We start from the raw sequence: 12,715 nt of genomic DNA, 5'->3' as shown, positions 1-12,715 counted from the left end.
ATTGAATTGATATATAAATAAAATATATTTTACACTCGTCTCTAAAGACATGGCGAGCAACGTCGACGACGACGACTAACGAAAAGTGTTTGTCTCGTCTTTCGCACACACACACACAAGATTTTATTGATTTTACAGCATTGATAAGTGACTTGAGTACCTTTTATTTTCTTTCGAGCTCTTATGTGGGAAAAGAGAAGAGGATGTAAGACAAATTGAGACAAACCATCTCTACTGCAGAAAAATTGCTTGAGAGAGAGACACTTTTAAATGTGATTTTAATGTCATTCAATTTAAAAAGGAATAAATTTTATTAGAAATTAATTTTGGGCTTCTTTCATTTTAACCGACAATAAATTACATTTTGCATGAAGAAGCTTTTGAATATGGCAGAAAAGTAGGAAGGACTTAAACATGAAATATTGTTACAAAAAATCTTCATCTTTCTAATGTTTTACCAAAAGAACGAACGAAAAATAAATAGTTCATGCTTCGCTTGCCCAGAGATGGTTCATGTTACACGTAAGGTACTTGAGCAAACAATAATTTATTGAAATTAGCAATGAGCACAACTAACATCGACGAACAAAATGGAAATCAATGTAGTAACAATTTAATGTAAATCTTGTTGCAAATTATTATGATTATAATTCAAATTTTTATTTCAAGCCTGTTTTTTTTTTCGAAACAACAACGAGAGTTACGAGCGAACAAATTTTTATTGAATCCATAAATAATTCGCTTCTGACTTTCAATTTATTTATATTTATTATTGACTTGAGTAATGTTTGATTTTTTATGCAAATTTCGAGCATGTTTCTCTCAAACGTTAAAAAATAGACAAGAATACACTTTGATCGCGAGTTACGTTGATGACAATGACTTCCAAAGCAACAACAATGCGAATTGAATGGTAGATGAATTTATTAGTCACGAAGTTGAAGTTGCTTTGACCTGATAATAAGCTGTATGTTTGTGTATACGGAATGTAAATTCTGACATTTTCTTGACAAATTTACTGATTTCTCATTTTTTTGTTTTTCTATCTTTTCAGATATGGAGCTGGTTATGATTTAGCTGCTCGACGTAAAAATGCGACGCGCGAATCAACAGCAACACTTAAAGCGTGGCTCAATGAACACAAGAAGAATCCGTATCCAACGAAAGGCGAGAAGATCATGTTGGCAATTATCACAAAAATGACATTGACGCAAGTGTCAACGTGGTTCGCGAATGCTCGGAGACGACTAAAAAAGGAGAACAAAATGACATGGGAGCCTAAAAATAAGACAGATGATGACGACGATGCCATGGTATCTGACGACGAAAAGGACAAAGACGATCTTATGGATAAGGATCGGGACCATAAAGGTAGGTGAGCGTCAAATTATTTCTATGAGTGCTTTTTGTGTGCCGTGTTCCCTAAATTCCCTCATCGATGCAAAGAAAATTCCCACGAGAAAACTTTTTTTTCTTTTCCGTCTTTTTCATCATCATCATTGCCATAACAATAATAATCAACATCATTGTTTTGATACATTAACACCATTGCCTCACATTTTCCGTATCGTAACAAGTGCATGTTCAATTACAAATAAAGGGAGCGAAAGAGAGACATCAAGTGAGCAAACGTATTATTTATAATGTAAATAAATAATAAAGGAGTCTCGATTATTTAATTGTCACTATTCCGTGAAATTATCATCATCATATCACATCCCCCTCGCGTTTAGGCCTCAATGTTGCCAAAATAAAAATTACACTTGCTACTTGCGAGTGTGAATTTTTCTACCCTCTCGCTTTCGTCTTCAACACATTCGAGAGATGAAAATGTCTCCCTCAAGAATTTTCCGAAATAGAACGCATAAAGCGTATAATTTTGTAATAAAGATGTGAAATGTGTGTATTTGATGTGTTGTGTGACTGTTTGCCATTTACGGTAGAATGAATTATGATATTTGAACGCCCCAAATATTTTGATAATGTAACACTTCTCCGTCATTCTGTTTGCGAGTGTGCGAAAATGATGATTTGTTTTCTTTTTGCTCTTGAATCCTTTTTTTTTCATTTAGTGCGATGTGTGAGAAAAATGATGAAAACTTTAAAACAAATTTGCATATTTTAAAAAAATACTCTTGAAAAATTGGCAATCTATTGAACGAATTTTTAAAGCACTCTATTTAATCAATAAATCATCGAAAAAAATTTCCGCTCTACTTGTTGCCTGATGACACATTTTCCATCACATCGCCGCCATCCTTCTAATACAATTAGCCAAAACACACGAGAGCATCAACAAATTCAACAATCTGTTCCTGTTAAATTCAATTTGCTTCAATAACAACGTCGTCGACGGTCCTCCTCGTTCAAAAAAAGGAAAAAAGGCACACAAAATATCCTTTTGTTTGTCTATAAACACTTTTTCTTTACCACATTTAACGTATTTATTATTTACTGCGTCTTTCTTCAAGTATTTTTTTTTTCGACAATTTCCCCCAAAGTTTGGCAAGAAGAACCCTCCTTGAAAGGAAGAGAAAAAAAAGAAAGAAAAGATTTATTTACATCACATAAACGCAAATGTATGAGCAGTCTCCCTTGTTGAGAATTTCGTTGTAAAGGGATTTCAAGAGCAGTGTGGCGGGATTAAATTGAATTGTATAATAAAATGATGAAGACGTTCGCCAGACAGCGATGCAATTTTTGTGGTATTTACTCGTTCAGTCTTTTTCCATTCCATTTAATTAAGTGTTGGAAAGTCGTCCTCGTCGTTTTTCTGAGTTAACGAACCGAAAATGAATCAGATCAATTCTGATTAAATTGAATTTATTTACCGTTTTATGAATCGGCAGTTGATTAACTTTGCAACGTGTATCCAATGAAGGAACAAAAATACAAAAGAGAGAGAAAAAAAGGTAAACCTTTCTTCTTATCTGCTTCGAGTGTTCGATGATGTTGTTAATTAAGAGTAAATAAATCCTTTTGGAATTCATTTTATTGGCAATTAGTCGAGAGATTTTTGTGTGTGAAGGGATTATCCGTTTTTTTTTTTGCTTTTTCTTGAATTCTGAAAAATTAACGAATTTCACTGTCATGTCGATCTATATTAATGTCACACAATTACCTGCCTTGTTCAAAACCACACTTTAATTTAATCGATTTTTCACTTGTCATTTGTAGTTCGTGCACACGTTGCTCTCGTGATGATGCCGATGAAAATAGAAACGACCAAAAAACACACGTTTTTAATAATGTCCTACACTATTTTTTGGTTTTTGCTGTGCAATGAGGATATGTGCAGAAAAATCCTAAAATGCAAAATTTTTACTCTCTTTCTCTCTGTGTGTGATGCTTATAAAACATTGTCCGACACAATGTCTGCCATTTAGCCATTTAAAACATTGTTCTGCTGTGGTCTATCACTTATTTTGCATGGAAACGTGCATCTACGAAAAGGATGTCTGTCATGGTTTCCATTAACAATCTACAACACACATGTAGCGAGACAACATTTATTGTCCTGCTCTACTGAATTTATATCGTTTTTGTGGCGGGCATTGAGATATTGATGCAAGCTGAGGGTTTTCTCATCGATTAGTCGTAATTGTCTCTTTAACCTGCTTGAAAATCTCGAAAAAGGATTAAATTTCCGCATTTTGTTCTTTTACTTAAGAACACATGTTAAAGGTTTTTATCAAAAATGATAAAAGAGAACATAAAAGTTTCATATAGATTTTGAAATACATTTTTATAAAAATTTAAATTTTTTTTGATCTTTTGAACCAAAGTTTGTTTATGAAGATTTTGAATAATGAAAAAAATCAAAAATTAATTTTTATGAAAAACAAAAATTAAAAAAAATATATCAAAAAAATTAAAATTTTTTTTCACAATATTTTTGTAGGTAACAAAAAATAAAATTATAAAAAAAAATTTTTAAGTTAATTTTCAAAAAAAAAAAAAAAAATTAATTTAAATTTTAATTTAAAATTCAATTTTTTTTTATCATTAATTTAAATTATTTTTTTTTTAAGAAAAAATTTACATTAAAAACAAAAATAAAAATTTTTTTTTTAAAAAAAAATTCACAAAATATTTTTGGAAACGAAAAAAATAAAAAAAATTAAAATTGAACAATTTTTTTTAAGTTTTGTATACGAAAAATTTTCAAAAACGAAAATTTCTTGGTTTTTCAAAAATGTAAAAAGAAAAATAATTTTAAAATGAAAATTCGTAAAAATGTACGAAAAAAGACTGCATCGTTATCTCTCTTGGCGTGTTACATTTTACATCCCGAATGCAAAGAATTAAGCAGGATACACAATATGGTGCTCTTTCATTCTTATGTTTCGACAATTATTCGAGTGTTGTAATTTCAACAAGGAGGAAGGAGAATTATGCGAAAAAGTTTCTTCAGAGCATTTTACGAAATCGATTTGACCAGCCATGTTTATTTACTTTTTTCGTATTATGAAAAACACTTCATTAACATACAAGCTGCGAACCCCGAAAATCCGCAAATTCAAGTGTATTCAACAACAAAACTTGATAATGCCTTCCATTTTCCTTATTACATTAAAGGGACATTTTGCGACACACACAACAAAACATAACTTAAAAGTTGTGTACCTTCCTTCCCTTTTTGCCGAGACTATAAAATCTAAATATAAAGTCACCGCGTATACAAAATAGCACGGAGTAAAGGACACCAGAGGAGAGGTTTAAATATTGTATGCGCTGCTTCTGCGGTTCGTATGCATAAATTTTACATAAATAAGTAGAGGATAATGGATAAATATGGTGTTTTGTGTGCTGTTTCGGGGATACGAAGAAGACAGAGGCACAAAAAAAAGTACGGAGAGGAGAAGAGAGAATATTAAGTGTGTTGTTGCTTTGCCATAACAAGCCATCATTGAGATGATCATAGTTGGCGGTAGGTACTATATGCAGACAAAACCAATGTTTGTCTTATGTGTACAGAAATTCGGTTACATTTTAATGCAGATTAGATTCTCTCATGGCGAACATTGCAAGAATATGGTGTTAAAACAATTTATGTGCATGGACTCTGTGTGTGTGTGCCTCAGACAACAACAAAAACGAACAGCAACGACTGTAGAGGAAGTTTTAAAGGGCACTAAATAACAGATGAAAGGAAAATCGATAAAGATGATTTTCGTTGATAATGAAGTCTCTCTTTAAGTTTCAACGAAATCTTGCCTCGATATCATCAATTTGCCTCAAGCATCTATTATTCAAGCAAATTCACACTCGCTAAATGCAGTGAAATTTAATTCAATTAATAATGCACAAGATTCAATTAGTCCAAATCTGAACGTTGTGCACGCAATTTAAAAATTAAAATCTGCAATTTGATGCAATTTACTCTACTGATTTATATTTGTCACATCTGTTCGTGTTCCGAACGGGCGTTAACAAGTGGTATTTTCACTTAACTTAATCGGATCAGTCTATTTCACTCATTCACCCCTGTGATGGTATCAAGTGCAAGCAAATCCGTCATTCAGAGTACTTGCCGAAAAAAAGGAGAGAGATTGAAAGGTTATTCAAATATCTTTAATAGAAAGAGTGTTTAACGTTAATGAATAAATAATTTGGAAAATGTAAGGGCGAATTCGACTCAGATGTAACTTTGATTATTGCATTTTGAAAAGCTGAGAAAAGACAAGCAATGTGTGTTGGGGATTAGTTTTCCCTTTTTATTCATCAACGCGTAGCATAGAGGGAGAGCATTTTTGCGAGCGCAGAGTTTTAAGTGATTTTGATGAAATTGAAACCCATTTGCATCCCCCATTCAACGAACGAGCGACACATAGGCGAACGACTCGAGGGCATTAAAAGGCACATAGAGCGAGTGTTATTGTTATAAATGGCTATTAAATGGAAAAATCATAAAAAAATATAGTCTCATGGATAATGTGAGGGTACAATGTGAATGTTTGTGTGAGTTTCACTTAATTCAGAGTGTATCAAATTGTCATGGCAGAAAATCTCTGTAAGTGTTTTATTGTGTTTATATGATTATTGCAAGGTCATTGATTTTTTATTTGATTTTAAATGTGTCTTTGGCGACGGAAAAATAAAAAGAGCGCAAAAATGTCAGGTAAAATGTCAGGGAAATGCGTTTCAAGTTGAGTAATTTTCCCATTTTTGTGTCTTTTCGCAGATTCTATGCACCGCGTGAAATCCGAGCATGATAAAGAGGATGACGAAGATGATTTGACAGATGATGAGCGACGAGTTCATCACGAAATGTTGGGTCATCATAACGCAGCGATGGCACACCATCATCCGTATTACCATCATTCGATGTTTAACCATCATTTAAAACAGGAGATGGATCCAAAAAACCAATCAGGGAGCGACTGTGGCGTACCAATTCCAGCATCAAAGCCGAAAATTTGGAGCTTGGCGGACACAGCCGCTTGCAAAACTCCTCCGCCATCAATGCATCATCACTTGAATCAACATCAGCAACAGCAATCGCAACCGAATCCGCATCAAACACAGGGAATGTACAATCATCCGCAGGAAAATCCATGGATGACAAACAACAATATGGCAAGTTATCATCCGTCGCAGCAGCAGCAACAACAAATGCATCAGCAACAAATGCACTATCAGCAACATCAGCAGGGAACGCAATCGCCTACAGCGGGCAATCCTATGCAAATGATGACACAACTCGTCGCTGGAGCTACTCCAATGTCTACCAACAACACGCAGCAGCCCAATATGCAGAATATGCAAACAACCCAGGATACAACTACTATTGGGCATCATCAAACCCACGGCAATATGCAAACAGCTGGCATGATGAACAGCTACGACAATTCTCCCTATTCCCGGAATCCTCAGCAATACGCGGGGTTTCCGTCCCAAACACAGTACAACAACAACAATCCTATGACAGCGCCCATGAATCTCAATCAGAGATCGCCGTCGCATCAGAATCAACATCCAAACAACAGTCAACAACCGCCGTCGTCGATGGGGTTTCCCGAAGTGCAAACAGATACGCCGCCCCAAACGCCGCCGAATATGAAAGTTCCCAATCTAACTACGCTCACTACGACAGGTACATGTTTCAATAATAGCAACAGCAATAGCAATAGTACACGCGGAAATTCATCATCTCCAGCGCCCGCATCGTACATTGGCAATTTTCGAATGTCCTCAACCGCAAATAACAACATTGAACCGCAGAAAAGGACCTCTTCTACCGAATATAACAACAATAATAACAACAGTGATTTAACCAACTCGTTCAAACCATTTTTCAACAAAACGTAAGTAATAACGCATTGCGGTCAAACTGTATCCATTTCAACATTTTTTTTTTTTCGTACAGCAACCAACAAATGAACGGATTCGTTTCCCCTGTCTAAGTTCTTTCAACCACAAATAATTGTCCGAATTCGGTTAGAAGAACCATTAAAGTCATCATCAAACAAACATCAGGTAATTATTTTCTCATTTCTCACAAATAAAATGAACGACTTGAAACAACTTTGACACCATTTCCCCAAAAAAAAAACTTGTTGATTTTTGTTACTTTTTTGTTTATTTATTATAACGAACCAATAAAGACGCCGCGCCATAGATTTATTTTTTTTCTTTAACAAGAAACGGAACTAAAAATTGTTATTGCCACACCTCGTTCTCAATTTTTTGTTCTATACTCGAAAAAAAAAAAGTTTTTCATTCATTCATAAGAACCCGATGAGCCAATAAATAAAATCGTTACATTGAAGCACTTTGATATCATAAATAACGATTAAATGTTTTTCTCTCTTGTTGGCTATTCTTCGTTTGCGTCTTATTATATTATGATTATTGTTATTGGGGATCTTTCATTCAATACTTTTTTTTACGCATACGGGTTCTTCTTAACAAGCCAATTTGAATAATTTCTCGTTCTTTCTTTGTAATGGAAAGAAAAACTCGAATGAATGATATATCTTAATCGAATCATCTTTCATTCATGCCATAAGCCTCTTTTCCTTACAACTGGCTCGCTGTGTGTCACATTTTGTGTGTATGTGCCTTGTTTGTTCGTTTTTATTTAGAAGACAATCAATTATTTTTATTCCCTATTTTATTTATTTACATAATTCGTACTTGTTGTTGTTGTTGCTTTTGCTTCAGGAGGCAAAGAATGAATGAACCTTAATATTTATAATGAAGCGAGTAGTGCGCGATGTGATATATTGCCGTGATCTTTTTCAGTTATTTTTTTTTCTCTTCTTTACATGACACGTTGGGCTTTTTGGTCAAGCATACGGAAAAAAAGAGTGACAAACGTTTTAATGAATGGGCTGTATTTGAATAAGTGTTTCCGCTTTCAATATTTCTTCTTTGCTTTCTTTTGACCATCGTAATTTATTAAAAACAAAAAAAAAGGCAATTCATTCATGAAATATTTTTGTTGTTTTTTTTAAAGTTATCGTGTCATAGATCAGAAGATGTTGCTAAATTCAAGTGTTCACATCGACTCGCCTTCCAAAATTTGACCTCAAAAAACCGTTCCTTGTTGTAGTTTTTTTTTCTTCACTCCCATTCATTCATAAGTTTCATAACCCACAAAAACATCGTAGTAAATAAACGGTCAAGTTGTTTCATTATTCGTGATAACATCTATTTGTGTGTTCCCGAATGGAATAAAAGTGTTGTGTTTTTGTGTGTAATAATCGATCAACGTCAACCCGCATCGCCGCAATTCAATTCATAGAGAGAGAGTATGCGAAAGAGGAAACGAGGAAATACTTCCAGCGGTGATTTAAATGATGGATATTAGAGGAGTCGGTTTAGTTCTAAGTTAATTCGTGCTCGTGTATGTCACTCGTCTCTTTAATTACCCTTTAATTTTGGATTTTCTGAAATTCCTTCACACACGAACCCCTTTAACAAGCAATCAATTGTATGACGATGATATCATCATTTTATTATTTTCCATTTCCTTCTACCTTTAATTAATACTTTGACTCAAAATTAATTAAAATATTACCGAATCACATCCAACAACCCTCCGCCGAATGAAATAACAAAGTGTTAGTTGACTTTTCTAAGTCCGTAAACACATTAATTGAATTTCAATATTCATCATATAAATAACAATAGAACCCTTTTCGAAGGCCCCTTTTTCTTTTTCAATGCATCGCCCTTTGCCGAAAATTTTTCCCTCACTCTGTGTGCAGACAATTTATTAAATAAAAGGGGACCACATGCTTTTGGGATACAGCTTATTAATTTCAGTCTCTCACTCTCTGTATTATTTTTCCGACTTTATTATCATGATGATTTAATATATTATATATTTATCGGAATGAATTGTGTGAATATGAATATTGTTGTGATTATTATTATTTTTTTAGAGATATCGTTAGCAAAGGAATGACTTTCAAAAAATTATGATCAATTTTACTTAACGAGAGTGAAAAAAAAAAGATTTTTGGAAGCGATAGGAGGAATTCATTATGCGAGAGGAAGGAGAATATTATTATCGTTTGTTTATAATCTACCCCTGAGGGCGTGATTAGAAACCTTTTAACTGTAACAATAGTTGAGGAATTAATAAAAGCAAAAATTTTCGTGAGTAGTGTCAAGTGAAGAATGGATCCTTTTTCATTCAAATTATGTGTGAAAGGATTTTATGAGAAATATGGGTCATTATCGATTTTTACACTTTCCAACTTGTCTCCCAAAATTTCTTTCAAAATTATCGAAATTTAACAAGATTATTTGTGTTTTGGGCAGATTTAGTCATTTTAACAAATATTTTGTCTCATAATCTTATATTTTTATTGTATTAGTTTGTGTGTATTATAAATTTATATCTTAACTTAATATTATTTTTTTCTCTTATTTTTCGTTCTTTTTGTGTACAAACACAAACCAAATACAGAAGACAAGAAATATCTTGAACTAAGAATGTTGTATTATAAATAAATAATTGACTGAGACGCATGCAGTTAATCATGTGACATGTATCTGTACGTTTTTTCTTTATTTTTTTTTATATTCTGTAAAACTTACAGAATTGTATTTTTTTATTTTATCTTAATATTATTATTATATTATTTTTTTTATTTTTATTCAAAACGGGTAAAAAATGTATTTAAAACAAACTACAGTGCGACATGAATGAATGGAAGAAGAAACGAAGTCTGTGTAATAATAAATGACTCAATGGAACGAAGAATTAATAATTCCATAAATAGAATAGACGACCAAGAACAGCAACAGCAGGGAATGTATAATAATGATGAAGTAATCAGCTTCAATGTTTCAATGTTAATTTGTCATTTTGCACTAATTTTCATGAATTTATTGAGTGTTTTGAGTTCATTTGCCTTTTTTATGCGGAGAAAAGCTCCCCAAAAAAAACAAAAATTCTTCCATAAATCATTGTGTACTTGAATTTTCCATGCAAAGACATCCTTCTCCCAACGTTATGGTGTTAATGTTATAATGTTATAAATCTAGATGTCAAATACAATAAATCATTTCATTACCCTTTTAATGCTCTTTTATGGAGAGTACGCACTTGAGTCGTTTTTTGTGTCGTTGTGTGTAGGAAGAAACTAACAATTTTGAGCTTAAAGACATAATTTTAACTGATTTTTCTTTTTCTTGTAATTTTAGGAAACACTTCAAACAACTATTACAATTTGGACAGCACACATCATTACAGCAACAACCATCAGTACTACTATAACAACAGCAATAAACAACAATTTATCACATTGTAAATACAAATAATAATAATGATGATACTGAGGGAAAAATGTCGAGGATAAATTTTCATCGTTGGTGGCTTTTAGCTTCTACTGCATACGACAACGACAGCAAAACACGAGACAACACATTGTTGCAGAAAATAAACAACTTGCACTTGACCAACAACATCAACGTCGTAGCTGCTGAACACATGAGAGCGAGAGACAAAACATGATCATCATTATTCATACACGATTATTGTTGTTATTTTTACTGCTTTTGCTCTCAAACGTAATCCTGCATCCACGTTAATAATGCCTGGAAATATCATATTACTTTATATAAGTTGTAGCATAATGAAAAAAAGAAAAAAAAGAGGGAAAAAGGAAGGAAACAATACAGAAAACAGACATAAACAGAATTATGATGTAAATAAATCGTAAATAATAATATTAAACATAAATGTTATTATTATCATCTTACATAGTACACGAAAAGAATATATTGATAAGGAGTCAACTTTGATAGGAAGAAGCTTGTTGTTCGTAAATAAATTTGTTAATTTAACTTTTCACTGTGGTTCATTCTTTTTATTGTAAATATTTATATTAACTTAATATATATTTGTATAAATTTCGTCCTCAACATAATTAAAAATAATAAATCATTTCGAATTTTCTATTTTTATCATTAATTATTATATTAAACATAATAATGATTGTTAGCATTAAAACAATGAAAGATTATATTTGCACATAAACTAAAAAAAAAAATAAATAAAATAGATCATCATCGGATTTTTTTGTAGAAAATTAATATAATATGACCAGTGTATGTTGTATATAAGCAAATTATTGTAGTAAAATATTCTTATAATAATTAAAATACCTACTAAAATAAAACCAATATCAAGGAAAAACAAAATACAAATGAGAAATTTAATGTATACGCAAATTTATAAATTTAAAAAAAAACTTGAAGTAGAGATTGAGAAGTATTCTAAAAAACAAAAACAAATTTTTCGAAAAAGAAGTATTTTTTGTAATAATTTGCTTTATTAACTTTCAAGAACAACAAGGTATAGTGCAATTTTATGTTAGGATTAAACATATAAAGTCCCGAAAAAGAGCAAAAGTATACATTTTTTCTTTGTTCAAGCAAAATTTATTTGCTTCAAATTGTAAAAAAAAATAATATTTTTATGTTTGTCATTAATATAAAATGAAATTAGTAAAACACACAAAAATTAAATAAGATTATAAAAATGGTAAAGTAAAAAAATGAATAAAGAATTATTATATACGTGAATTTATTTAATATTATATTAATTATTAAGTATAAATAAATAAAAATATAAATATTTCAATATGTTGTACTAATTATAATTAATAATAATTATTATATTATATTATATATTATTATTATTATAAATCTAAATGATAAATGAAATGATGAAATATAAATAGTAATAATAAATAAATAAATACAATATGTATCAAAATATTTTTTTTTTCATTTTTGACAGTTATTTCCTATCTTTGCTATTTTTATTTAAATCATCTCTGAATGTTGGTCTGCGCCGTTTGAGGTCTCACGCATGTTTTGATACATATTTCAATCGAATAATAAATAAATGTATAATATAATAATCCAATTCCGTGCCTCGCTCTCCTCATTCATTATCTCCAGCTGATTATCATCTCGCTCGTATTTATATTCAAATGTTATGTAGGCATTTATGAAGCTGTAAATTTTTCTTATTCAGATTTAAAGTGACTCTAATTGCTTTTTCGAATGGGCTCAAGTCGAGAGTCTTCTTGCACGCGGTTATATAGGAGGTGTTTATTAACACGAGATTATTGTTTGTATATGTTGGAACAGGTTGGTTTCTCGGTGGTTTATTGCGTGTTTTTATTTATTATTTGGAATGATCTCTTTTTTCTTTTTTTTTTTTGTGAACAGTGTTGATTTTATGACT

General features: G+C 31.6%; 1 protein-coding gene across 1 annotated transcript; it reads left to right on the top strand.

Annotated features, from left to right (window-relative positions):
- Nucleotides 1-562: 562 nt before the first annotated feature.
- LOC134829197 (homeobox protein araucan-like) lies at nucleotides 563-10,800 on the top strand. Its single transcript, XM_063842195.1, has 5 exons — nucleotides 563-618; nucleotides 1,055-1,371; nucleotides 6,185-7,307; nucleotides 7,370-7,479; nucleotides 10,663-10,800. The coding sequence occupies exons 1-4, from the start codon at nucleotides 563-565 to the stop codon at nucleotides 7,404-7,406; spliced, it is 1,533 nt and encodes a 510-aa protein (XP_063698265.1). The 3' UTR covers nucleotides 7,407-7,479; nucleotides 10,663-10,800.
- Nucleotides 10,801-12,715: the final 1,915 nt, after the last annotated feature.

Source organism: Culicoides brevitarsis, chromosome 2 (genome assembly GCF_036172545.1).
Source record: "Culicoides brevitarsis isolate CSIRO-B50_1 chromosome 2, AGI_CSIRO_Cbre_v1, whole genome shotgun sequence".
Lineage (NCBI taxonomy): Eukaryota > Metazoa > Arthropoda > Insecta > Diptera > Ceratopogonidae > Culicoides > Culicoides brevitarsis.
This window is presented reverse-complemented; position numbering and strand designations above follow the sequence as displayed.